At 49.3% G+C, this 25,869-nt stretch overlaps 2 protein-coding genes across 8 annotated transcripts in view; both read left to right on the top strand.

Moving 5' to 3' along the window:
- Positions 1 to 24,889, top strand: part of FAM219A (family with sequence similarity 219 member A) — a 54,861-nt gene extending 29,972 nt beyond the window's left edge. The window contains exons 1-6 of one of the 5 annotated variants that reach the window (XM_055087253.1): positions 10,421 to 11,181; positions 16,687 to 16,786; positions 19,936 to 20,038; positions 20,301 to 20,381; positions 20,980 to 21,034; positions 21,563 to 24,888. In XM_055087253.1, the coding sequence (XP_054943228.1) occupies positions 16,750 to 16,786; positions 19,936 to 20,038; positions 20,301 to 20,381; positions 20,980 to 21,034; positions 21,563 to 21,721 (435 nt within the window). In that variant the 5' untranslated portion in view covers positions 10,421 to 11,181; positions 16,687 to 16,749 and the 3' untranslated portion in view covers positions 21,722 to 24,888. Of the gene's footprint in view, positions 1 to 10,420; positions 11,182 to 16,686; positions 16,787 to 19,935; positions 20,039 to 20,300; positions 20,382 to 20,979; positions 21,035 to 21,562 lie in introns of those variants that run through there. The other 4 variants (XM_007100730.4, XM_007100728.4, XM_007100729.4 and 1 more) reach the window with 4 other exon arrangements.
- A 141-nt stretch (positions 24,890 to 25,030) lies between these two features.
- The window catches only part of SPMIP6 (sperm microtubule inner protein 6), a 14,219-nt gene continuing 13,380 nt past the window's right edge, over positions 25,031 to 25,869 (top strand). For all 3 annotated transcript variants that reach the window (XM_028494071.1, XM_007100731.4, XM_028494069.2), the window contains exon 1: positions 25,031 to 25,220. In XM_028494071.1, the coding sequence (XP_028349872.1) occupies positions 25,086 to 25,220 (135 nt within the window). In that variant the 5' untranslated portion in view covers positions 25,031 to 25,085. The remainder of the gene's footprint in view (positions 25,221 to 25,869) is intronic.

The following is a 25,869-nucleotide window of genomic DNA, read 5'->3' as shown; positions in this document are numbered from 1 at the left end:
CATGTGGGATCTTCCCGGACCAGGGCTCGAACCCATGTCCCCTGCATTGGCAGGTGGATTCTTAACCACTGCACCACCAGGGAAGTGCCTCTTCATCTTCTAAACGTAATTTTTTTCAAAATGCAATAGGCCCCCAAAGTCAAGGTTTGTGTCTGACCTCACTGAATTTGCCAGTCCTCTGCCCTAGCGCAGGCCTGGCTTTCCTATACCTCAGTGCCCTGCCCGCTCACCCATGGGTTCTGGTGTTTGGATGCAGGAGACGGAAAAACTAGGATCTACACCAACTCTAACTGTACCATTTCTTAACTTTTCTCACAGTGGAGACATGCAGTTTAGACTCCATTACTGTATCTGATTAATAAGTAAGTCAAAAGACTCTTCAGTTTTACTTTGTTTATTTTTGCAGAAAAGTATTATTGAAGGTTTTAAAAGTGAGAAATAATGATCACTAAATAATCATGATCACTCAGAGTATAGGTTCTAAGATTGAACCTCTGCTGGATGTTTGTGGTTGGTGGAGCAGGTGTTCCAGGTTCTAGAAAAATCTCAATGCAAGCTCTTCCTCTGGGAATCCGTCTGTTCTGGATTCCCAGGCTGCTCCTGTTAAGTCTCTGCAGGCTTCATGCCCAAGGACTAGAAACCCAGGGTATTTTTCTTTTTCCTAATAAATTATTTATTTTTTATTTTTGGCTGCATTGGGTCTTTGTTGCAGCACATGGGCTTTCTCTAGTTGCAGCAAGCGGGGGCTAATCTTCTTTGTGGTGCGCTGGCTTCTCTTTGCAGCAGCTTCTCTTGTTGCGGAGCACGGGCTCTAGGCGCCCGGGCTTCAGTATTTGTGGCGCGCAGGTACAGTAGTTGTGGCTCGCGGGCTCTAGAGCGCAGGCTCAGTAGTTGTGGCGCACAGGCTTAGTTGCTCCGCGGCATGTGGGATCTTCCCAGACCAGGGCTCGAACCCATGTCCCCTGCACTGGCAGGTGGATTCTTAACCACTGCGCCACCAGGGAAGTACCAAAACCGAGGGTCTTTGCTGCTTTTTTCCATCTTCTGGGGGGGATGACCCAAGATAGTCAGGACTGTGGTGCAGCCAGAACTTGGGGCAACTGTACATCCCTCTGCTTGCTGTTATTTTGAGGTTGGCCAGACCCTGGTCAGAATCCCTTGCCTTCAGCCCACTCTTGCCCACACTTCCTAAGGAATAGCAGACCTGCCTTGATCTCTGGACCATGGCTGGACTTCTCTATTGAAGGGTTTCTCTTTGTGGGGAGTCTCAAGCCTGCCAAGGATCAAACCCATAACTGTTGAGAACAAAATTGTTTTTGCTGAAATGTCAGCAAACCAGAGAACGAACAGTATGTCTTGAGTTCTCTTTCTCGATGTCTTTGAACAGCTGGCCCCTTTCTGCTGGCTCTTTCCCCCAGCCTCAACCATGCTCCAGTCTCACATTTTCCTTCTCAAAACCTTGTCCTTCCCTGACGTCCATGACATCAGTTTCTCCTTGGTCCCCTGCCTCTCTGACCACAGCTGTTGGTCTTCTTCTGCCCCCCACTTCAATTTTGGTGTTGGCCAAGTTCTTTTCTCCAACCCTTCATATTTATAGACATGCATACACACACCCCTGCACCAAACAAAATCATTAAACTTACTCTTATTTCTGCTTCTCTGTCATTTGGTGGCATCACAATTCACCCAGGAACCTGAGTCAGGAAGAAACCTGGGAGTTATCCTTGCCTATGTCTTTCCCTCAAACTCAGATCCAATCAGCCACTGAGCCCTGGCAGTTTGACCTCGACATGTTTTTCTTCTCCATCCCCTTTTCTCCAACCGCACTGATGCTGCCTTTTTCCAGCTTTTATCACCTCTTGCAATGCCTCTTATCTAGTACCCTGCCTCTAGTTTAATCATTCCTTCTCATTCTTCCCACACTGCTCCCAGAGTGATCTGTCTCTATAAATCTGACGATAAGCTTAAAATACTTCAATGCCTCCCCATTATTTCCAGTTAAAGTCCAAAGCCCTGAACATGACTTACAAGCCCTTCATGATTTTAAGCCTTCATCCCGTTCTAGTCTCATCACCTGCCACTTCACCCTCTACCATTTAACATCCCAGCAAAATTGAGCTATTCCTTTTGCCATATAATCATGCGTGTCTTCTTCCCCACTACTTTCTTTTCTTTTTTGTTCTCTATTCCTTTCTTCATTTGGTTCACTTCTACCTCACCCTTCATGCTTTAGCTTTCTTTGAAGAAGTCTTCCCTAATTCCTAAGGGTGGGATAGATGCTTCTATCTTGTGTATCTAAAATACTCAATACAAACCTCTGTTCTAGCCCTTGGCATATTATTAAAATTATCTGCTTATTCATTTACCTTACTTACTGGCCTATGAGCTCTTCATGGGCAAAGACCACATTATCTTTGTATCAGCAGCACCCAGCACAGTGCCTAGAATATAATATAATAGAAAATGTGGGACCAGAACTGAATTAGTGGCTGAGACCTTTTTATCTTGTTTTCTTGTACTGCCCTCTGCTTTTCTCTCGTGGGCTCAACATTCACTGTTCCCAGTGCTTTTTCTTGCTTGCTGCTTCCTGCCAGTCGCTCTCTCTCTCCATCTTGAGTTATTGACTGCTTCAATGGCTCTAATATTTTCTTCCTATGGAGAACTCATTGAGCAGGAGGCTGGTGATGAGAAAGCATGCATGCCATTTTCTAAAGAGGGGCTCCAAGTTTCAGCTGAGCACTGGAGACATGATTAGACTAGTATCAGCCTTCAAAGTGCCTGCTTTACAAGACAACAGTCCCACGGCTATGGAAGTTCTAGTGTGTTGTTAATCTCATGACTTTATCTGATGTCTCTGAGGAGGGGCTGGGATATTTTTAAATGAGCAAATTAGATTCAAATCCTAGTGCTACCACCTTCAAAGTGTGACTTTGAACATATTGCTTTATACAACCTGGTTCTTCATTTTTAAAACAGGAATGGTATTTACCTTACTTGGTCTTTTAGGAGGATTAAATGAGATAACATACATAAAGCATCTAGCACCATAGCTATACATATAGCAGGTGTCCAAGAGATCTTAAACAATTTGATAAATTCCAGAAGAACCACACCTGGGCTAAGTTGTTCTGAAGAGCTCCCTGCCTGGGCCCAGCCAGAGCTCTTAGCAGAGCTGCCTCCCCAACATGAGCTTTGGACAGTCTCCCTAATCTTCTCCCCCACCAAGCCATCATGCTGTCTTCACACTAAGAATGTAACCAGATTAAGGCTGGGGCAGAGAGCTCTTTGATTGGCTGCCTGTGCATGGTGTAGGTGTAGAGGGACTGGCCTAGAGCCTTGCTATTCAAAGTGTGGTCCCTGTTCTAAGAACACTGGTATCACCGGGAGCTTTTGTGAAATGTGGATACTCAGGCTCCACTCCAGACCTACTGAATCAGAATCTGCATTTAAACAACATCCCCAGGTGATTTGTGTGCACATTAATGTTTAAGAAGTACTATCCTAAATTTTATTCCCTGTTATCAGCGTACATAAAATTTTGGAAGCTACTGTCATTAAAGTAATGTGCACTAAAACTGAAAAAAAAAAAAAAAAAAAAAAGAAGGACTATCCTAGAGGTACACAGATAGGCTCAGCAGGCATGGAAGGCTGTAAGCTGTACAGGTGTGTCAGAACTGTCTAGAAGAGATGAAGCCTGCTCGGGTGTCTTCAGAGCAAAAGAGGTGTTCCTCAGAGGCGTGGGCTCAGAGCTACAGGGGATCTTTGAGTAGGTATTGGTTGTTTGTCGTTTCAAGGTCCCTTCCTGTGGATGCCTCAGGAATGAGGTTGTACCCTTGAGTTATCCATTCAGTGTCACTGCACCAGCCAGGGAGTGACAGGTGGGCAGGGAAAGACTCTGTCCCACCTTGAGCCTGGGGAGCCCTCCAGCAGGGACCCCAAGACCGTCTAACTTTGCAGATGAGTATTGTTTCCCTGGAAAGATGCATAACCAGCAACTGGCTGGCTTCACAGCTGAAAACTGAAAACTTGCCTTGAGCTTGTGCTAGTCTAGAATCTCCCCTTCCTCCTCCTCTTCCACCACCAACTGGCCACTCGAAGAACTGACTTCTCTAGGGAAACTCAGGTAGGGTTCATGAGCCTTTATGGCTCTTCTTCCCTTCTCTGACCTCCTCTACTTCTGAGCTGGGCCCTGAGCTGCGAGGAGCCCTTAGCATTGACCTCCCTGCTGCACAAAGCAGGCCTGGTGAGAGTGACTGCTTGAGGCAGTGAGGGTTTGTTTCACCAGAGCTACCATATCTTTCTCTTAGGACTCTGAATCCCTGTTTGCCTTCCCAATAAAAACACTTCCCAGCCACCCACCTAGAGCCTCTCGACCCTTCCCTGTGGGAGAGTTGGCTGTGCATCTCAGTGGTAAAGGAAAAGCCCCTGATGTATTCAACCCACTACATTCTGTACTTGACCCACAGAAATGGTGTGGGCTGAGTGCCCTGTGGCAGAGTAGGGGTTGTACTAGCAGCAGCATTAAAAAGTAGTAAGAATACGGACTTCTCTGGTGGCACAGTGGATAAGACTCCACGCTCCCAATGCAGGGGGCCCAGTTTCGATCCCTAGTCAGGGAACTAGATCCTACATGCATGCCGCAACTAAGGGTTTGCATGCCACAACTAAGGAGCCCACGTGCTGCAACTAAGGAGCTGGTGAGCTGCAACTAAGGAGCCCACCGGCCACAACTAAGACCTGATGCAACCAAATAAATAAATAAATATTTTTTTAAAAGAAGATTAAGAAAAGTAGTAAGAACAGAGTCCTAGTCCCAGGGCTAAGCCTCACCAGTCATTGCTCTAAACCCGCTTGCCAAAGTACCCATTGACCCAATAGCTGAGCCTCTGCTTTGATCAAGCTCCTTCCCAGGCCTGACCCTCTTTGTCAGGGAGGATAACAAACCTCCACTGCCATCACTCTCTCCTCTGTGCTCCCACCACCCTTCACGTATTCCTACCTCCCATGCTCCTCTCTCTGCATAAAATAGGCTAATTTGGGGCTTCCCTGGTGACGCAGTGGTTGAGAGTCCACCTGCCGATGCAGGGGACGCGGGTTCGTGACCCGGTCCGGGAGGATCCCACGTGCCGCGGAGCTGCTGGGCCCGTGATCCATGGCCGCTGAGCCTGCGCGTCCGGAGCCTGTGCTCCGCAACGCGAGAGGTCACAACAGTAAGAGGCCCGCATACCGCAAAAAAAAAAAAAAAGAAAGAAAGAAAAAGGCTAATTTGTGTGTCTGTCAACTCCCCACCTTTCAACGAAAGTCCTCTTGGCAAGAACCAGGTCTTGGTGTTTTTCCCTCCCCAATCACAACAGTAAGAGGCCTGCATACCGCAAAAAAAAAAAAAAAAGAAAGAAAAAGGCTAATTTGTGTGTCTGTCAACTCCCCACCTTTCAACGAAAGTCCTCTTGGCAAGAACCAGGTCTTGGTGTTTTTCCCTCCCCAAAATGCATTGTGCCCTGCCTGCCCCCTGTTGGTCTTCAGTGAACATCAAGTTTTTTTTTTAACAAATTGCAAGCTCTCCAATGCTTAATTATTGGGATGACAAAAAGGAAAGAACAGGAGACTGCTCTGGCCAGAGAGCTGAGTTTTAGAACTGCAAGTTGTCTGTGTGAGCAGAAAGTGGTGCTTGCCAGGCATAATGGACGTTAGAGAGTTAGAAGAGGACGAAAAGGAGAGGAAAGGCAGGGGCAGGAAATGCCGCAGAGAGGAGCTATTTGATACCAGCCCTCAAGTCCATTGTCCATCGCAGTTGAGTAGCTCTTTACTCTTCCAAGGCCAGAGGAAAAGGATCAGAGATGGCAGCTCTGGGAAGACATCCCATAGACTTTCAGACTACTACTTTGCTTTCTTGGGAAATCAAGGAGTCCAAAAGATTCAAGAACCAGTGCTGTCCTGGCTCACTCAGTCTCTTGAGTGAAGCTTATCAAAAATCCTCAAGTGAGATTTGGAGCCAAGATCCAGTTGAGATCCACAAGTATTCTGGGCCGAGACCAAATGTCAATGTTTGTTGATATTTCTCTTGCTTCAGCTTCCTACCATGTGCTGACTGGATGAAGGGCCAGTCTCAAGAACTCTTCAACCAAATGCCCTCTATCAATTCCTTGGCAGCATCTCTCCTCAGTGTTCTGTGCCTCCTTCCTGACATTGGGGAACTAGAATCCACATCCTGGAAAGAAACTGAAGGATCTTCTGGACAACATTCCTTAAAGCTTTAGTATCCCTGAACATCTGGTCCCCTTTTTTTCCCTCCTTTGGGCCCTGCCAGAACCCCAGATTCCCTTGCCTCGCCCCACTCCCTTGATTTTATTTTTTAAATATATTTATTTATTTGGCTGCCTTGGGTCTTTGTTGCTGCGCGTGGGCTTTCTCTAGTTGCGGCGAGTGGGGGCTACTCTTCGTTGTGGTGCACAGGTCTCTCATTGCGGTGGCTTCTCTCGCTGTGGAGCACGGGCTCTAGAGTGTGGGCTTCAGTAATTATGGCTTGCGGGCTCAGTAGTTGTGGCTCACGGGCTCTAGAGCACAGGCTCAGTAGTTGTGGCACACAGGCTTAGTTGCTCCACGGCATGTGGGATCTTCACGGACCAGGGCTCGAACCCATGTCCCCTGCATTGGCAGGCGGATTCTTAACCACTGCGCCACCAGGGAAGCCCTCCCTTGATTTTAGAATCATTTCTATGGAAGGTCTCATCTCCAAAAGTCTGTGTTGGCTCCCCTGCATTGGCAGGTGGATTCTTAACCACTGCGCCACCAGGGAAGCCCTCCCTTGATTTTAGAATCATTTCTATGGAAGGTCTCATCTCCAAAAGTCTGTGTTGGCCGAAACTGAATTAAAAAAGAGAAGGGACTGGTTCCTCTCCAATGCCCACCCTCATCCCATCTTCTCCTTCTGCCTCAAGCCCTGCCAGTCAATCTTTTTTTTTTCCATTGTGGTAAAATATACATAACATAAAATTTACCATTTTAGCCATTGTTGATCTACTTTTTAAAGATCTTTACACCTCCCCCCTTTCTTCATTAAGTGAGATGGTCTTTCCCTAAAGAGGTTGAAATGGGAGCAGGTGAGGGGGAAGCAGGATTTGGGGCTCAAAAACCTTTCATATCACAAGACTGTATAGACCAAAACCTGTGTCTCTAGCTGGTCCAAGGAAAGACAGGCGCCTCCTCAACATCTGGCTCAGAGGATGAGCTTGAGGATAGGGATGAAGGTCAGGGACTAGGCCAAGTCAAGCCTCCCAGAGGAACCAAGGTTTCTCAATTTCTGGCCCTGGCTCCTATCTCCTGGGTCACGAGGGTTGTCCCCTGGGCCTTTATGCAGAGGCTTCCCCTCATGCCCTAGCTGCTACAGTGGGTGTCCCTGAGTTGAGGCACTTGTCCTGTCTCCTAGACAAAGGCTTTTTGGTCATAGGTTTCCAGGTGAGTAGAAATGGGAATGAATAGTAGAACATCAATCTAGGATAAGCAGTCCTAACCATGAAGAAGGCAAAGCAGGATTCTAAATCTTTTTAAAAATTCACTGGTCCCTTGTCTCCCCATTTAAAAAATGAATACAGCTCTTTGCAATCCCAGTACTAGCTTCGTATCTTTCACCATCCTTTTCTCTCCCCGTTTCTGAGTAGCTATTTTTGAAAATTCAATAATGGGTAAGGGAGTAGGAGCTGCCACTCTCTCTGGAATAACTCCAGAGCCATTTTGGTTAATTGTCTCACCCCAAGTCTGAAAGCAAGGGAGACTTACTCTGTGAGGTTTGCCTCTTGGCTCTGTAATTTCAGTCGCAGTTCCTACAGCTGATGTGCTGGCATAGGCCAGGGACCAGCTGAAGCATGGTGGCCAGCTTCTAGGCAGTACTGGTGCTCTCCTTAGAGCCTTTCCCAAGCTGCAGTGTAATAGTCTTCTCTCCTTTTGTTCTTAATTGGTGGCCTCAAGTCAGGAGATTTTGTCTGGCAGATGATGCCCAGAGGAAATTCTATTCTTTGAAAGAAGATTCCCCAGAGGGAACCAGGTAAATAAGGACTGGAGCAGAGCTCTCTTGGAAGATGATAGATAGATGTGATGACCTGAAATGCCTTGGTACACAGCAAAAAATAAACTACTAAAAGGCCCGCTATAGCTCTTGGTTATGACTGGAGGCATTGTAAATTGGAACAATCCTTTGGGAAAGCAGTTTGGCAATATGTATCAAGAATCTTAAAAGCACTCATGCTTTTTTACTTAGTAATTCTACTTTATTTAAGAAATCATCCTAAATGCAAATATATATGGATTTCAGTGTAGCATTATTTATAATAGTGAAAAAGTGCAAACCACCTAAATGTCCAAAATAAGTGAATGGTTAAAAAGTTATTGTACATCCCCTCTATGGATATTATGCAGTCATTAAGCTGATGGTTAAGAAAGCTATGTAAAACTATGGAGAGTTGATTATGTCCTAATACTAATTTTTTAAAATACAGAATATAAGATACAGTGTGTTTTTCTTTAAATGTTGTTCTATGCCTATTTATTAGTTGGTACTTACTGGTTACAGTAACAAAATCCAACTCAAGCTAGTATAAGCTAAAAAGGCAACTAGACAGTAAGGACACTAGATTTTCTCATAGTATCTAAGGACAGGCATGAGGTCAAACCTTAGAAGGGTAGGGCAAGTTCTAGAACCAGAACCTGAAACCTAGGGAAGACTTTATCTGTCTCTTGTGTTTGCTTCTTTCTGAACATCAGCTTTATTCTCGTCTCCCCGCCCAATGGCCTTCTGTCCTACCTAATCTACAGTCTTGAGCTTTACATCTCCTCATAGTACCACTTCCCAATGCTGGGGGAGACTCTGATTGGCTCCTCCTGGTCTAAGCTAGGGCAAGACCACACAGAACCAACATGGTACCTAGAAGCCCACCCCTGTGACCATGAGGACAAGAGAAACACCAGCTCCCAGAGAGGGAAACCCCCTAGTGTTGCTACTGTAGTATACACAAAAGACTCAAATACACTAGAACATTAACGAAGATTACCTCAAAGTGGTAAAACTCAAGGTGATTTTTTTTTAATTTTGGCATATATTACTTTATAATAGAAAAATCTATTAAACTCACCATGGCTAAAGCTGTTACTAGCCATGGGGTTCTGCATTTTGGTTCTCCCAATGAAAGCCACCACAAAGATACTAAAGCTTGGTGGTGCTTGTTTTTGGTAATGAATTCCATCCTAGGAGCTGTTTAAGGAAACAGAAAATCTTCAGTTACACACAGGAGTAACTTGAGTTCTTGAACTCTAGCCCAGCCATAAGAATCCTTCCCACTTCTTTCTGGGGAACTTTGCTTTATCCCATAATGCTGTGCAGAAGTGTGGTGTGTGTGGAGAAAGTGTGCTTTCCTTCTCTACTACCAGCACCCAGTCCAGAGCTGAAAAGGAATGGACACTCAGTGTGTTGACTTTGTTTGAATTGAGTCTTCTTTTAGAGAAAAACCTTGAAGATTGAGGGGATTTAGACTGGTAAGAGAGGCCTCCCTGAGCTCGACAGGATCCTGGTGGAGGGGGAGATAGGGAATAAAAGTGGGAGCTGCCCAACAACTGGACTCAGGAAATGGGACTCAGGACTTCAGATCGTACCACAGAGCAGGAACTGTCATTGGCCAAATAATTCTCTTTTTTTTTCCACATCTTTATTGGCGTATAAATGCTTTACAATGTTGTTAGTTTCTGCTGTACAACAAAGCGAATCAGCTGTATGTATACATATGTCCCCATATCCCCTCCCTCTTGAGCCTCCCTCCCACCCTCCCTATCCCAGCCCTCTAGGTGGTCACAAAGCACCGAGCTGATCTCCCTGTGCTATGCAGCTGCTTCCCACTAGCTATCCATTTCACATTTGGTAACGTATATATGTCAATGATACTCTCTCACTTCATCCCAGCTTCCCCTTCCCCCCGCCCCATGCCCCCAAGTCCATTCTCTACGTCTGCGTCTTTATTCCTGCCCTGCCACTAGGTTCATCAGTACCACTTTTTAAAATTCCATATATATGCGTTAGCATACGGTATTTGTTTTTCTCTTTCTGACTTACTTCACTCTGTATGACAGATTCTAGGTCCATCCACCTCACTACAAATAACTCAATTTCGTTCCAATTGCTGGGTCGTACGGTAATTCTATTTGTAGTTTTTTAAGGAACTTCCATACTGTTCTCCATAGTTGCTCTATCAATTTACATTCCCACCAACAGTGCAGGAGAGTTCCCTTTTCTCCACACCCTCTCCAGTATTTATTGTTTGTAGATTTTTTGATGATGGCCTTTCTGACCAGTGTGAGGTTGGCCAAATAATTCTTATGTTGAGGTGTGGAGTCAGAGAGAGATGAATGCCTTAGAGGCTGAATGAACAGCCATCTGCAGGGAAGTAGAGAGGTCTAACCAATGCCTAGACTGCTACTGAATATTCTTGGACTGGAGGTTAGGTTTCTGCCAAGCCATGGACATTGGATACAAAGGCATAGTGTTGCCTTTTTGGGATCTCCCTCTAAAATACTGATGTCTAAACATGCTTATTACCACCCATTGCCAAGAGATGTTTTCGGGGAGTGGCATAACCCTGCAGGGGGCCACAGCCCCAGGTAGCTTCTGAGCTGAACAAATTGTGACAGAAACAGAGTTGGTCTTTGATACCCTATCTTGCATCATCTACCTGTCAGAGAGTGGCCTGATCTCCAGATCTTTCCCTGTTTTCCTGCTTCCTTGTCAGCACTACCTTTCTTCCTGGCCCTGTTCCTGCTCTAATTCTGTCCTGCTTCCTGCTTTCACCCAGGGGAATTGAACAAGGTACAGACATGACTCTATTCCAGAAGTAGCCTTTCAGTATTTCATAACTCAGAACTGCCTCCACAAACTCCCTCCTAAAACTAGAGGAAAATTCATGTGTGTTAGTGGAAGAAAGTTTAGATAATGTTGGTGCAAGCACTTTCCCTCTTCATACCTCATTCTAAATCCATTTCAATTTCCATCTTCCGGAAAATTAGTGCTTGAAGGTGAGGACAGAGGTTACCTTTCCTGTGGGAAAGTGAAAATTGAATCATGTCGTTTGAATCACCTGTGCTCAGTCCACAAGACAAAGGCAGAACTGTTCAGCACCACGGAGAGTGCCTTTCATCCTGAAGGTGAGATCAAGGGTGGGTGAAAGATGAGGATTGTGTAGCTGGGACCCCCACCAGTCTGATCTCCTTCCATTCCTGGCTAGCCACCAAGTGTCCCTCTTTTCCTCAGTCCCTTCGCATTCACCCCCTTCTTTACTTAACTAGGCTTTTAGGAATGAACTCCCTTAACTTTCCACCCACCTTTCTGCCTCCATGTTATCTGTGTCCCCCACCCATCTTCACCTCCCTTCCATTTCAGCCAGGAGCCTTCCTCCTCTGGTCTGATTCTGGTTCCATCTTCTCTTGACTCCTCAAAGACCATGCTCCATCAAACATCTCTTCGTTGACCCGACGTCCTTCCCTTCAGTCTAGGACAGTGGTCAGGTGTTCCCTAGCTCCAAAGAATCCTTCAACTCCAATAAAGAATCCTTCAACTCCAACAAAGAATCCTTCAACTGCAAATCTCCCTCTGACCCTCATTCACTCTCATTCCTTCTCTTCTCAGTTTAGCTCCTTGAAAACATAGCCTGTGTTCACTGTCTCTACTTCCTCATCTCCTATACCCTCCTAAATCCCCTGTAATCTGGGCTCTGTTCTTACCATTCAACCAAAACTCTGTTTGCTGAGGCCACCTGTGACTTCCTTATTTCTAAATATTGTCTTTATCTTATGGGCTTATGTGTTTATTTGACCCTGTTGATTTCTTCCACCTTGAAACTACTTGAAGGTCTCCCCAGATCTTTTGCTACATCTCGTCTTTCTGCTCCTATTCAGTCTTCTTCTTCCACTCCTTCCCTGAGATTAGATGCTCCTCAGGACTCCATTCTTGGCTCCTCTCTCTTTTCACTGGGCTCATTCTCTCTGAGAAGACTTATTCTCCTCTGTGGGCTTCCATCACCACCGGTCCACATCTCTTTCCTGAGATCCCAAACCTCAGTTCCTACTGACTATTGATGCCATCTAAGTGTCCAAAAGACACTTCAAGGCTCAACATGTCCCATACTGAGCTCATCTGATTTTCCCTGAGTGTAGTTATGCCTTCTCCTGCATTGTCTGCTTTAGTAATTAGTGCCCCTTTCCCAATTACTCCAGACAGAAAACCAGGAATGTCTGGACCCCTTCTTCTACATCTTATCTCTAAAGTCTGCCACTCTACCCTCTTTAACATCCTCCTTTCTGGCCTTTTATCTTCTGCTTCTGCTTAGTTCAGGTGCCTGTCATCTCTTGCTGGCACTGTTGCAGTAGTTTTCTGACCTTCAGTCTCATTCCCTTCCCATCCATCTTCTATATGGCTATGAGAGGGTCCTTCTCCACCTCAAATCTGATCATGTTACTCCCCCACTCAAGGCTTCACTGGCTTCCCCATCATATTCTGAGTAAAGAACAAAATCAAGACCCATCCTCTCCCGCAGTCTGAGCCCTCCTGACCCCACAACTTTATTTCCTGCCACTTTTCATCATGCCTTCTAGATTTCAACTATAGCAAAATACTGTTCCTGGAATATGCAATGCTAGTTTCAGGCTTCTGAGCCTTTGCAGATGTTCCCTGAACATCCTTCCTCCTTCCTCTTAAGCTAACTGGTGAACTGATGTTTTGAGATCTTTTCCAGTGTCTTCCTCTGTGAAGTTTTCTCTGACTACTTTGTTCCTTTCCCTCTACTTTTATGGCCCTTGTTACATTTACTGATAATTACTGGGAGTTCCTCAAGGATGGGCCTATTTCTGTTTATCTTTATGAGCCCCAGGCCTACCACTGTCAAATAAGTGAGAGAAATGCAGCATAATGAAGTGAGGCAAGAGAGGAGACAGAATGCCCCCTGATCAGGCCCCTCCTCACCCTGTGGAGGGAGCATCTATTCCACAGACACCTTCGCACGTAAGCCAGGCCCCAACACGTGTGGTGCCAGGGCTGCTGCTGTGGATCATTCACTGCCAGGGCACATTGTTCATGATTGTGTGGGTCCCACAGAGCCTGTATTAATAAAAACTTTATAGCTAGCACAAATGTAGTGTTCAGTATGTAGTATACTAACTACTATTCTAAATGCTTACATATTAAGCACTAGATTACATAGTATCACTTTATCCTCACAGAAACCTTTGACATAGGTATTAGTATTAATCCCACTCTACAGATGAGCAGACTAAATCCCAGATCACACAGCTAGTAAACGGAGGAGCCAGGATTTTCTTTTTTAAAGAGGGATCTTTTTTTTTTTTAATTTTAGAGGATTTTTAACTTTTTAAAAACATTTATCTAGGCTGCACCGAGTCTTAGTTGTGGCATGCAGGATCTTTGTTGCGGCATGAGAGATCTTTAGTTGCAGCATGCGGACTTCTTAGTTGCAGCATGCGGACTCTTAGTTGCAGCATGCATTGCAGGATCTAGTTCCCTGACCAGGGATCGAACCCGGGCCCCCTGCATTGGGAGAGCAGAGTCTTATCCACTGGACCACCAGGGAAGTCCCCAGGATTTTTTAAAAGAATAGTCTAAATTGGTCTCTGTTTTCATGTAAATTTAATAAGTTCTATAGTAAAGCATTTTTAAAAGATTTGACTAAATCAATGTGTTTTAAACCCCTCCCCCACCCTTTTTTAAAAAGCAATAAAACCCTTTCTTCAACCAAAATCTTGCAGAAAGGCTCATATGTAAATGAAATCAAAACGGATCTATTCTGGTTGAAGGCAAACCAGATCCCCTCCTATTACTCTCCTCTCTCACTCAGCCCTGCCCAAGGCACAGGGTTCAGGAAACACAGCTGAATGAAAAGCACTGGACCAGACTAACTCTTAAAGATTCTTCTGGCACTTTTTCCTTCCTCTAGTTATACTGGCTTTGCATTGGCCATTAGCCTATATATTCTGTCCCAGAAACAGTGAGATTGAGCTATTAATCATCTCTGTAGTCTTTGGAGAATTTGTATGCAGGGTTGTAGAAACATGGGTTGCTGTTAGAGATGCATTTCAATGTCTGTCTCTGCTGAGTGTTTATTAATAATCTTGCTAATCGCCACTCTAGTTCCTGGATCTAGCTAACTCCTGTCAGGTGTCCTTGGGGGGCATTTTAAATTCTCCCTGATTTCTTGAAGCCAGATGCTTCCTTCTGCCTGGATTCCTCTCTGATACTTATATTCATGAATATTTCACATTTAATCTCCCTGATTACATTTCCATGTGATGGTCATGGTGCATTCGCTGCATGTCTCAGGAAAGACATACAGGAAGCCCATAGTAAAGGCTTGAGTTTGCAGGCACAGTGCCAGAGATCTTTGTTCCTGCCAGTAAGATGGCCTTCTATCACGGACAATGACGGGGAGATGCCGAATGGTGAGTTTGCATGGGACCTCTCAGTCTAGGGCTTTGCACCCTGGCTCTTGACCCAAAGGGACTGGCAGTTTCACTCAAGGATCAAATGCCACTAGGACCTGCCCAGTGGCCGCAGGGAACACACGTGGGTCCCTGTGACCAGAGTTGCTCAACAGCTTCCCAGCCCCCCATCCTTCCTGCACCACCTCCCTCCAGTGTTGCCACCTAGTACCTCCAGCCTGAGAGAAGAAAGTCTGATGAACTCATCTGCACTGAGGAGGGAAAGTTAGCTCCAAATGCCTGAGAGCCTGAGTTCTTAAAGTCACCTGTTGGAGGAGGCAGGGATGATGGTCAAAGAGGCAAGATGAGCCAAGGGGCATAGTGTCCTGGAAGCCAGGGGAGGAAACCATTTCCAAATGGATGTGGTATGTGTGACATGTGACAAATGCTACAGAAAAAGTAGAGGAAATTGGAAATCTGCCACTGCTTCCCTGGAAGGGCTCCACAGGCACGTTTATGGGTTTTACCCTTTGAGAAGCCCGCCCTTAGGCTGCTTTGGGAGTGAGCCTTCCCTGCAGCTTAGAGCTCAGCCGTCAGGTCTCTGCGTTCCCTACAGGCAGCACTTGTGAGGCTGTTTTGACCACAGAGAGGCATGTAAGGGCCACTAGAGGCCTCCTGCTCCAAGGCTGCAGGGGACAGATGCTGCCAGTAATCAGTCTCCCAAGAAGGAGCTGAGCCAGGGAGGCAGAGGATGAGGGACTTGGAAAGACTGTGGCATGGGAAGTTGCCTGGGATGCAGGCACTGCAGCTCCCCGCACCCCGCCACCACACCTGTTCTTCCTTCCTGTCCCATCCCCCTCAAGGACAGCTAAGGATGGAAATTGGAGCAGAGGACACAGGCCCAGGTTCTGCCCTCGGGAACTCACAAACCACTATGGCAACACAGCCCACCCTGGGCCTTGCACTCTGGATGGCCTAAGGAAACATAGACAAGGCCAGAATTTCCCTCCCAAACATTCTAGACTTTTCCCTTTTCCCTTAGTGACAAGCATGTTTTCATCCCCACTGCTTCATTCTAAAGGGAACAGAAATCACCCTAATGGCTATATACCCTTCCCTTGATGGGTCACCAGAAGCCACTCAGATCCCTGGGCCTGGAGCATTCTGCCTGCCTATCTGTCTGCGCTCCCTGTCCCCAGAGGCAGAGCAGGCACAGCCCTGGATCCTCTCTGCAATCCTTAGACCTTAGGCATACCGCCTAAGGCAGATGGTTAGGGTGGCAGCACCTGTATCAATGGTTGGTCATCAGTTTCTCAGGGAGAATGTGAATGGCCCCATCCCCTTCCAACTGACTGAGGCAGGGTGGGCCAAGGCCCTGGATCTTGTAGCAGAGATTTCGGTTGTTTGGGAGGGAATAGTGAGGCTAGAGTAGGACTCTGGGCAGCACGGCGCCCATCACAATGGGAAGAAGTCAGTAAGGAGGGCAGTGAGGGAGATCGAAACAGTTGCAGACCCTGGACGATGCACAGGATGCATGCTTTCCTACCTTCCTTGTCATCTGTGGCGTCAAGCCCTGTGTGGGCAACACAGGACTAACTGGCCACCGGCTGATTTGTCATTGTTTGTCTTCTCACCTACCATTCCCAGCCAACCATTTAGGTTCTCTCAGGAGACACTCTTTAGGACTCATCTGTGAAATGGAGAAGTCCTCATTAGAACTGCTGTGGCTGCAGCCTTGAAGTCTAGCCTGGCTTGGACAGTCAGTTCTCTGGATCCTGTGAAGGGATCATCCAGTGCTAGGGTAAACAGAGGGAGAAGGCCTGTCTCAGGGAGCACCTACCCTGACCTAATGCAGACTTAAATTCACAGGAATCTAGAAAGACCTTTCCAAACAAGTACATAGGAAGGGCCCTGAGGAGCAGGGCAACTAGTATGGGAGGTTGGAGAAGGTGGTCCTTTGGGTTTAAGGAATTGCGGTAGGCTTCCTGGGGGAGGTGGATCACACAGGACTTAAAAGATAGACACCCAGGTGGGTGTAAGTAGGGCTGAGATCCTTGGCTCTTCCACCCAGCTCAGTGTCTTCCTCCCGTGGTAGATGGGTCTGTCCCTCCCTCCCTGAATACCCTGCCTGCTGCCAGGGAAAAATGCCTCCAGAGGACAGGTGAGAGCAGCCCCCTGTGTTCACTTCCTAACAGCTCCCTACGTCTCTGCTTTCTCCCCCAGGACCCAGCCGCCGCCTCCATCTCAGACGGAGACTGTGACGCCCGGGAGGGTGAGTCAGTAGCCATGAATTACAAACCATCCCCGCTCCAAGTGAAGCTGGGTGAGTGTGTCTGGGGGGTGAGGGAAATGTGGGGAGTGGACAGACAAGGTGCTCTGGGCTGGGTCTACAATGAGGTACCACAAATAAACCAACTCAGGCTAGCTGATTCCAAGACTCCAGCCACCAAGTCATTGGCACTGCCAGGCACCTTATCTCCTGCAAGGCCAAGAGGGAAATTACAGTTCTCTACAGGAGCGCAGAACTCTAGAGGCATCTCTGAGGCCAAGAAGGCTCCAGGTATTCCAGGGGATAGCTGCAGGGGTAAAAGCATGGAACCCCAGAGAGTGGGTTGGAAGTCCCATCAAACACTGGACCAGCCTAAGAGGAAGCTGCCTTAGAGGTGGGGTGTCAGTTGCTATGTCTGAGGAAAGGAATGAGGCCCCCAAAGCCTAGAAGCTGAGCCCCTCTCCCCATTCCTATGTCAGCCTATCTGGAGATCTCAGGATCTCGTCAGCTCCTGTTTGGGGGAGCTTTCCCATAGTTGCTTAATAAACCCAAATCTCTCCCCCACTTTCCAGGGTCACCTTTCCCTTGGGGGTTTATCTCACATCCACTCCAAAGTCAGTTTATGCTACAGCCTGCTCCTTTGAAGTCACATGTCTCCCAACCATTGCCCAGAGCTCCTGCAGCTGCTGGTCTCACTTCACCCTATGCCCAACACTGCGTCTCTCCTTTCAGGGACCAGTTTCACTCACCCAAGGCTGCTGTGCATAACAGACTTGTAATTAAAAATTTGCCTTCAGGAATTCCCTGGCAGTCCAGTGGTTAGGACTCCGTGCTTCCACTGCCGAGGGCCTGGGTTTGATCCCTGGTCAGGGAACTAAGATCCCGCAAGCCACAAGGTGCAGCCAAAAATAAATAAATATAAAAATAAAAAATAAAAAAATAAAAATTTGTTTTCACGAAGAGAAATTATAACATAGTGCATCCAGGAAAGAGTTAACAATTAAATACAGGCCATCACTATCCTTCAAAACTTCTCTGCCGGGCCTCTCTGGTGGCGCAGTGGTTGAGAGTCCGCCTGCCGATGCAGGGGACACGGGTTCGTACCCCGGTCCAGGAAGATTCCACATGCCGCGGAGCGGCTGGGCCCGTGAGCCATGGCTGCTGAGCCTGCGCGTCCGGAGCCTGTGCTCCGCAACGGGAGAGGCCACAACAGGGAGAGGGCCGCGTACCGCAAAAAAAAAAAAAAAATCCGTGCCACCCTCCTGCCCATCTTTCTCCTCAGGCTCCAGCTGCGCATCAAATACTGGAACCCTCCTTCATCCTGAGAACCCTTTCCCATCTGTTCTAAAACATTCTCCCTCTGCAGCTGCCAGGACTTCTTTTCACAGAGTCCTGTTACGTTATTCAGCTTTTTGTTAACCTTGTTTTTCTCCTTCCAGACCAAATCCGGGGAGCCCCTCAGGCTGTTTTTCTAAACAAGAGAGCAGTCCTCTCAGTGGAATTTGTTCATTGTCCCAGGACACCAAACTCAAACTGTTTTTGAGCAGCCAGTTTTATTTGCTTATTATTGTTTAATTTAACAATACAAGTATTTTAACAAGTATAACTTCTCTTTTACTCTCGCCCGTCATATTCTCCTCCCCAGAGATCATCATTCCAAGCGTTTTTTAGTTTTTTTCATTTTATTTTTTAACACAAGTAGTATCATACTGTACATATTTTCTGAAACTTTTTTCGTTTTTGTTTTTGTTTTCCACTTAATGTCTTAGAACCCCTTCCAATATCAGTATATAGAGAATGACTTCATTCTTTTAAATAGTTGCATAGTAGTCTGTAGTTTGGTTTTCCCAGTTTATTGTTAGCATTTTTTTCAGTTTCAAACAATTCCAACATGCTTTTAAAATAACACTTAAAAAATAAAATAAAATAAAATGACACTTTTTTGTCCTGCCCATTACATTACCACCAAAGCTCCTCTAGAAAATTCACAACCTTGTCCCAGTTGCACTGAGGAAAATCCCCACCAGGAACTTTAAGGCAAATTGCACCCCCTAGAGGCTTGGGGTGGTAATGGCAGGTGCTGCCTGCTGGAAAGGAGGTGGAGGCAGGTTTGAGGGAGTCAGGTGAGCAGTGGCAAAGAAAGAGGGTTAGAGACTGGGAGATGAGAGACACGGAGACATGGAGGTTGAGGAAATTCCAGAGTCACAGTAGCTGGAAATGCCCATCCCATCCTTCCTCTCTGGAGCCTGTGGTTATTTTATGAGAGCTTTCCCCTGGCAGTCCTTTTTCCTACATGGGGGCTGAAATGATGAGGAGGAATGGGTAGCCAGGCCTCCTCTAGGGCCCAGGCAGCAACTGGCTACTGGTAACAGGGCCACACATGAGGCCATGGGTCACCTGGTTGCCAGCCCCATGAATCTGGTAGGCTGTGGAGCCTCAGAGAATTCAGAGGCTGACAGATGAGTCAGAAGTAGTCTAGGCAGAGGGGCTCCCCCAGCCTCCTGCCCTTACCCTGCCAGCCCCATGCTGCCCCTCCCACTCCACAACCTTCAGTGGCTTCTTTTCCTTCTGCATTAATCCCTAACTCATCTGTTTGGCATTCAAGGCCTTCATGCTCTGAGTCTGTAATCAGAGGGAGCCCCCAGCCCCTTAGCACAGGACCTGAGACATGACTGGTGACACAGATGTTTGCTGAATAAATAAATGACTGAATAAATGTATCCTACTTTTCTAAAGTGACCTCCCTCCATCTTCACCCCTCCATCCCATCCACATCCACACTTATTACACTCAACTTCTAGATGCATTTTTCTATGCACTACCCCTCCTGACTAGAATGCCCTCCTCTCTCCATCTCAAGGTGTCACCTGCAGGAAGCCCCGCCATCCTTCGGCTCTGCATCTCCTGCTCCAACCTTTCTCTGGAATCAAGCACACACTAGCTGCCCTACTTGGGAGTACAGCTCCTGGAAGACAGGGGTCAGCCTCCTCATGTTGCCCCCTCACTATCTGCCTCAGGTAGATAGTGAGGGGAGAGCCAAGTACTGTCTCTCCAGAGCAGCAGGGCCTGGAGTTGGATCCCTGCCTCAGTTCTTAGAGAAGCAAAAGGGGTTTCACCATGGAGGCCCAGCCCAGGCTGCCCCGAACAGTCAGGCAGGGCGCCCCTGGGGCAGGACACAGCTTCCTTCCCGTGTTCCCCTGCAGAGAAGCAGCGGGAGCTGGCCCGGAAGGGATCCCTGAAGAATGGCAGCGTGGGGAGCCCCGTCAACCAGCAACCCAAGAAGAACAACGTCATGGCCCGGACAAGGTAGAGGCCACGCTGCCCCGCCCCACCTCCCGCTCCACGCCCCCAGGGCCCTGCCAGCCAGCACCATCTCTGCTGGTTCCGAGCCTCCCGTCTTCCCTCCCTCCTCAGGCCCAGCTCCTCTCTGAGAGGAGAGGGTCTCCCCGGATCCAAGGCGGCGAGGGTGGGGAAGGGGTGAGGGATGTGGTCGGCACGGCCTAACCCAGTTCCTCGCCAGGCTTGTGTGCTCCAGTTGCCCATCCAGTCCCCACAATTCTCCACGCAGGCTGGTCGTCCCTAATAAAGGCTACTCCTCGCTTGACCAGAGCCCAGACGAGAAGCCACTGGTAGCCCTTGACACGGACAGGTGTGTACAGAGACATTGGGGCAGCCGGGCAAGCCACAGCAGCCTGTGCAAACACACAAGTGGGCTGTGCAGGACGTACTTGCTATATTGTCGGAATTGGGGTGTTCCTCAGCCGGGAGCTCTCCAAGTGTGAACCCCCCCAAGGAATGGAACTTTTTACCTGGAGGTGGGGGAGAGCAGAGAGAGGAAAAGGCAACTATGCAATCTGCTGCTGTCCTGGAACAGCTGATCCAATGGCTGCCCCTAAGATGGGCCCTGATGCCTTGCATGGCGCTCTGCCCCCTCTGAGGAAGGTGCCCTACTGCTGGGAACATACCTGGCTAGATCTGGACTTTGGGAAAACCCAACAAACCAGGGTAATTTGAGCCTAGAAAAGAAAGGAGGGAGGGCTCTGGGGGATTTAGGAGGCTAAGGGGGGGAACCTGTCTTGAAACTGCATTCGCACAGCAAGCACAGTTTTTACTGAGACCGTGCTGTTTATTTGGAAGTGTCGGGGAGGGGTGAGGTATTGACTGATGGAGGTGGGGGGAGGTAAAGAGAGTTTTCTATTTAATATCTGGGAGTCACTTCCTCTCTGTCTTCTTTCCCCTGCGACCAGTGATGATGACTTTGACATGTCCAGATATTCCTCCTCTGGCTACTCCTCTGCTGAGGTGAGGCCCCATCCCTTCCCGTCCTAAACACACGTAAGCAGACCCACCTCCAAGAGAAGGGGTGGGGCCAACGCCAAATCACACCCTGAGAGGAGCAGTGGGCAAAGCTAGGCGGAGCCCATGCGTGGGCGGGGCCTGGGATAAGATCTGGCCGGAAAGAAAGGTGAGGCCTTGGACTCCGCCTCTTAGTGCTGGGAGCCCAGGGTTAGGGACGGGGCTTGGACCCGGGCTGGAACAGGGCCCTTACCTAAAAGACACCTTACGGGAGTGGGCCTGAAATGAGGGCAGGGCCCGAATAGAGGCAGGACCTAAGGTGGGAAGTTGCCCTTAGAATGGGGTGCGGTGTGTAGCGGGGCGGGGCCCCAGGAGGACAGAACTGAGGCTGGGGCCGAGGAGGTGCAAAGCCTGGGGTTTCGGAGAGACCTGGGACGCGACGGGCTGGGCGCCGATGGCCTGGGCACGTGGCCTCGGCCCTGCGTGGTGCCTCCAGATGGCCCCAAGCCTGACCTCCCTCCCCTTTGCCTACAGCAGATCAACCAAGATTTGAACATCCAGCTGCTGAAGGACGGCTACCGGTTAGACGAGATCCCCGACGATGAGGACCTGGACCTCATCCCCCCCAAGTCCGTGAACCCCACCTGCATGTGCTGCCAGGCCACGTCCTCCACCGCCTGCCACATTCAGTAGCTGGCGGGGCCGCTGCGGCCAGCCGGGGTGGGGCCGCCGGGGGCCAGGTTGGACCAGGCAGGGGCCAACCCCTCCCCAGCTCGTCCACCTGCCCCCGGCCCCCGCGCCCCCTACAGCCGCCAACCTCGTAACAGTCATTGCTTCCTCCTATGGTAGGACGTGTACCTCTGTGTGTTCATGGAGCCGGAGAAACCAAAACCGGGTCTCTCTCCACCCCCGGGGGTGCTGAGGAGGGGAGGGAGCGGTTTGTTCAGTTACTTGGGGGACCTCGCCCAGCATCCTGCCCCCTCCCCAAAGCTGCAGTCCAGTAGAGGAAAGGGGTGACTGGACTGCAGGGAGGCCAACAGTAAGGAGTGGGGGAAGGATCACAAAGCCAGGGGTTTGGACCCCCCCCACGTGAAGCCATGAATCCCCCAGCACCAGCCCAGGAAAGGGGCTGGGAAGGAGAAAGGCCCAGGGCAGTAGGGGCAGGGCCCAGCCCCTTAGAGCCGCCTCCACATGCCCCCCTGCTGGCCCACGTACCATCTGCGTTCCTCCCCTCATCTCTAGATGGGAAGCCTGACAAAGCTGCCCAGTGGGATATTATTGTCCCCCACCCCTCGGGGATCACTGCCTTCTTTCTCCTCTTTGCCCCATTCACCCCCTTCCTTGCTCTCTGGATCGTGTGGAGGGTGAGGTGGGCCTTACAGACAGCCAGAGTTTAGGGTGATATGGTCTGCCCTCACCTGCCCCTAACTAATGAATCTGTCTCTCTGTGCCCCGCCTCATCCCCCCACCCAACACACACACACACACACGCACGCACGCACACGCACGCACACTTCTGTTCTGTTCATTGGTCTCTGTCCCAGGCTGGAAGCAGGAGTTAAGGCTGGCCTCGAATGCCCCATTCCGGTCTCACTCTAGCCCAAGATCCCAGAGGCTGCTTCCCAGGAAGAATCTTCAAGGAAGCAAGCCTAAGAGAATACAGTGGCTGCATGTGTATGGCAGGGACAGCTTGGCAGAACGTGTGTGTGCCTGGGGCTGTGAGGGCGTGTGTCTACATCTCTGCATTGGGCCTGTGTCTCCAGATGTCTGCGGCATCCGCGGTGGGGAAGTGACTGTGTGGCCGGTTAACAGTGTGAGAGGCTGCTCACCAGTGCAGTGGGCTGGCGGTCAGAAGGCTGGGTTCTGGTCCTAGCTCCAGCACTCTCCCCGTTACCTCCAACAAGCGACTTATATTCTCTGGCTTTCAGTTCCCTCCACCGTACAATGAGCAGCATCTGAAATTATTTTTAAGGTTCTTCCAAACCTGAAGGAATTTCTTCATAGGAATTTCTGTGGAGGTGGATAAGGAGGTCTCTGTGTGTCTTTTGAGTACATCTGGTGGCTTCCTGAGTTGCACGTCAGTGTGGAAAAGAGAGGAGGAAGTTCCTGTGGGACCTGTGTATGCCTGAGTACAATCGGATCTTTTGGGAAATCCATGAGTGTGTGTCTGGATGTGCACGTGGATGTGGGTATCCACGGTGTGTGTAGCTGTGTGCGGTGTCTGAGAGTCAGAATGTATGTACTGCTGCTTCTGCTGCTGTTACTTGGTGGTGGCAGGGGTGGGGGTGGTGGCTAGAAAAGCTGAGGATGAAAATCAAGGGGGAGAAGGTGACCAAGGCCCTCCCCTGGGCCTGGGCAGTATAGATCTGCCCCGTGCGAAGGAAAGCAAAAGCACAGATAGCCCACGCCTGGTCAGGTCTATGCCGCACAAACCCCGTATCCCAGGGCCACTCCTCCATGCTGACCCCCGCCACATGCTGGCCAATCCACTCTAATATATACCACTCACATGCTGCCAGCGTGCACAGGACACACCCACAGCCCAGTTCCTGGCTGCCAGTCCTGGGAGGTGGGAGTTGGAAGGGGGCGAGGGCAGTGAGAAGAGAGAGTAAGGCTGCTGGCTTAGGAGGGGTAGCACCTCTCCCTGCACCACACCCAGGGGCTGCCAGCTCCTGAGTGCTGAGGTGCAGCTCTCCACCCTCAACTCCTCCAACGCACGCCTAACTCCTCCAGTGCAGGGGCCCTGGTTAGATGATGAGAAAATGCAAAGGGAAGCAAGGACGGAGAAGGCACCTGCAGGACTCACACGGCCCGTACCAGCCCCCACCTGAGCCTGTTTCTCCCCCACCCCCGCCCCGGTCAGCATACGCAGCCCCCGTCATCTGGGCCCCAAAACCAAGCTTCCTACTCCTACTACCACCACCACCCCGGCCTCCTTGACTCACCCTTCGAGAACATGAGTACCTCCTCTTTTCCAGGCAGAGCCCCCGCCAAGGCTCACTTAGACTGCAGTCTTTGCTGCTGACATGCTGTGTGACTCTGGCCCACTGCTCAACCTCTCTGGCCCTGAGGAATAAGGGAAAGGCTCCCTCCCCACAAGATATACCTAATTCCCTGGCAGGCAAGGGCTTCTAGCTGAGGCAGTGTAGCAAGTGTAGCGGAGAGAAGTACGAAGCTGGCAGCCAGCACTTTCTGGGTCTAGGGAAAGTGCATGGTTCCCTCCTTCCCTGTGTGGGAGGTTGGAGGGGAGGAATCGAGCCCTCAGTTTGCCCCCTGCCACCCTTGCCCCTTGTAGATACTGCCTTAACACTCCCTCTACCCTCAGCTCTGGCTGCCACCCAGCCAGGTTTCTCCGTGCTCACTAATTTATTTCCAGGAAGGTGTGTGGAAGACATGAGCCGTGTATAAATTTTTTTTTAACATTTACATCGCAGTATTGACCATCATCCTTGGTTGTGTATCGTGTAACACAAATAATGATATTAAAAGCATCAAACAAGCCAGCCTCAGCTCCCTACCTGGGGTGCGGGCAAGGGGCAGATGGGCCGGGAAGGGCAGAGGACCGATCCTCTGAACGCACATTTCACCCTACCTCCACCTGTGGGTTCCCAGGCTAGGCCTGCCACCGACCAGCTGCAACGGCCCTGGATGACTTACTTGACCCCTCAGAATCTCTGTTTCTCTTCATCACAGTGAGAAGCTTTGCCTAGAAGATCTCCAGGGACCTTGTGAACTCTTGGAAATTGGGCTCTTTTGAGAGGCTTGAGGCAGGAAGAGACTGGGGTAGGGAGGAAATCAGACCTCTTCACCTCTCCAGGGATGGGGCTGAGCCAGGTGATATCATAATGGGCAGTGCCCATCCTAGAGAGGGAATCAGGGTGGGGTAGGAGCAAGAAGGCTGTGAGGGAGGGAAGCTGAGAGATCCTCCACAGGAGGGGGGTCGCAGCAGCTGGGGTGCCTACCGAGCTGTCTGGGAAAGGGGGGGGTGGGTGGTCACTGATGTCTTGCAGGAGCCCCTGGTTGGTAGAGCCCACCACGGCATCCCCTAGACGCCACTATGTTCCTCTTTTCCCATAAGACCAAGACCCCCATCAGCACTTACAGTGACTCCTACAGGGCTCCTACCTCCATCAAGGAGGTCTATAAGGACCCACCTCTGTGGGCTTGGGAAGCCAACAGGTTTGTGACTCCGGTAAGTGGCGAGCTGGGGCGGGGGTTGGGGGGCGGGCAGTCCAGAGTGTACGGCTGTGGGTGTCTGGATCACTGACAGTGTGTGGTTGTCATTATGTGTTTGTAATTATTTGTAGCTTTGTGTGTGTGTGTGTGTGTGTGTGTGTGTGTGTGTGTGTGAGATTCATTTGCTTAGGCATGGAATTTATCATGATATATATAAAGTAATACGAGATCCTGCCCTCATGGTGCCCTCTTACTCCACCAGGGTAGGAGATGGGGAGAGATAGATGATAATCAAGAAATAAATAAGAGTTTTGTAAATTGTCCCAAATTCTGTAAAGGACATAAACGGGGTATTGGAAATGGAAAGTAACAAGGGAGAGCTACTTAAATAGAAGTAATGAAAGAGGTCTCTCTCTTTCAAGGTGACATTGAGCTGAGAATGGAAAGGTGAGTGAGAAATAGCCATGTGAAGAACTGAAAGAATAGGGTTCCAGGCAGAGTGATCAGAAAGTGCAAAGGCCCTGGGCTTCCCTGGTGGCGCAGTGGTTGCGCGTCCGCCTGCCGATGCAGGGGAACCGGGTTCGCGCCCCGGTCTGGGAGGGTCCCATATGCCGCGGAGCGGCTGAGGCCCGTGAGCCATGGCCGCTGGGCCTGCGCGTCCGGAG

Source organism: Physeter macrocephalus, chromosome 9 (genome assembly GCF_002837175.3).
Source record: "Physeter macrocephalus isolate SW-GA chromosome 9, ASM283717v5, whole genome shotgun sequence".
Lineage (NCBI taxonomy): Eukaryota > Metazoa > Chordata > Mammalia > Artiodactyla > Physeteridae > Physeter > Physeter macrocephalus.
This window is presented reverse-complemented; position numbering and strand designations above follow the sequence as displayed.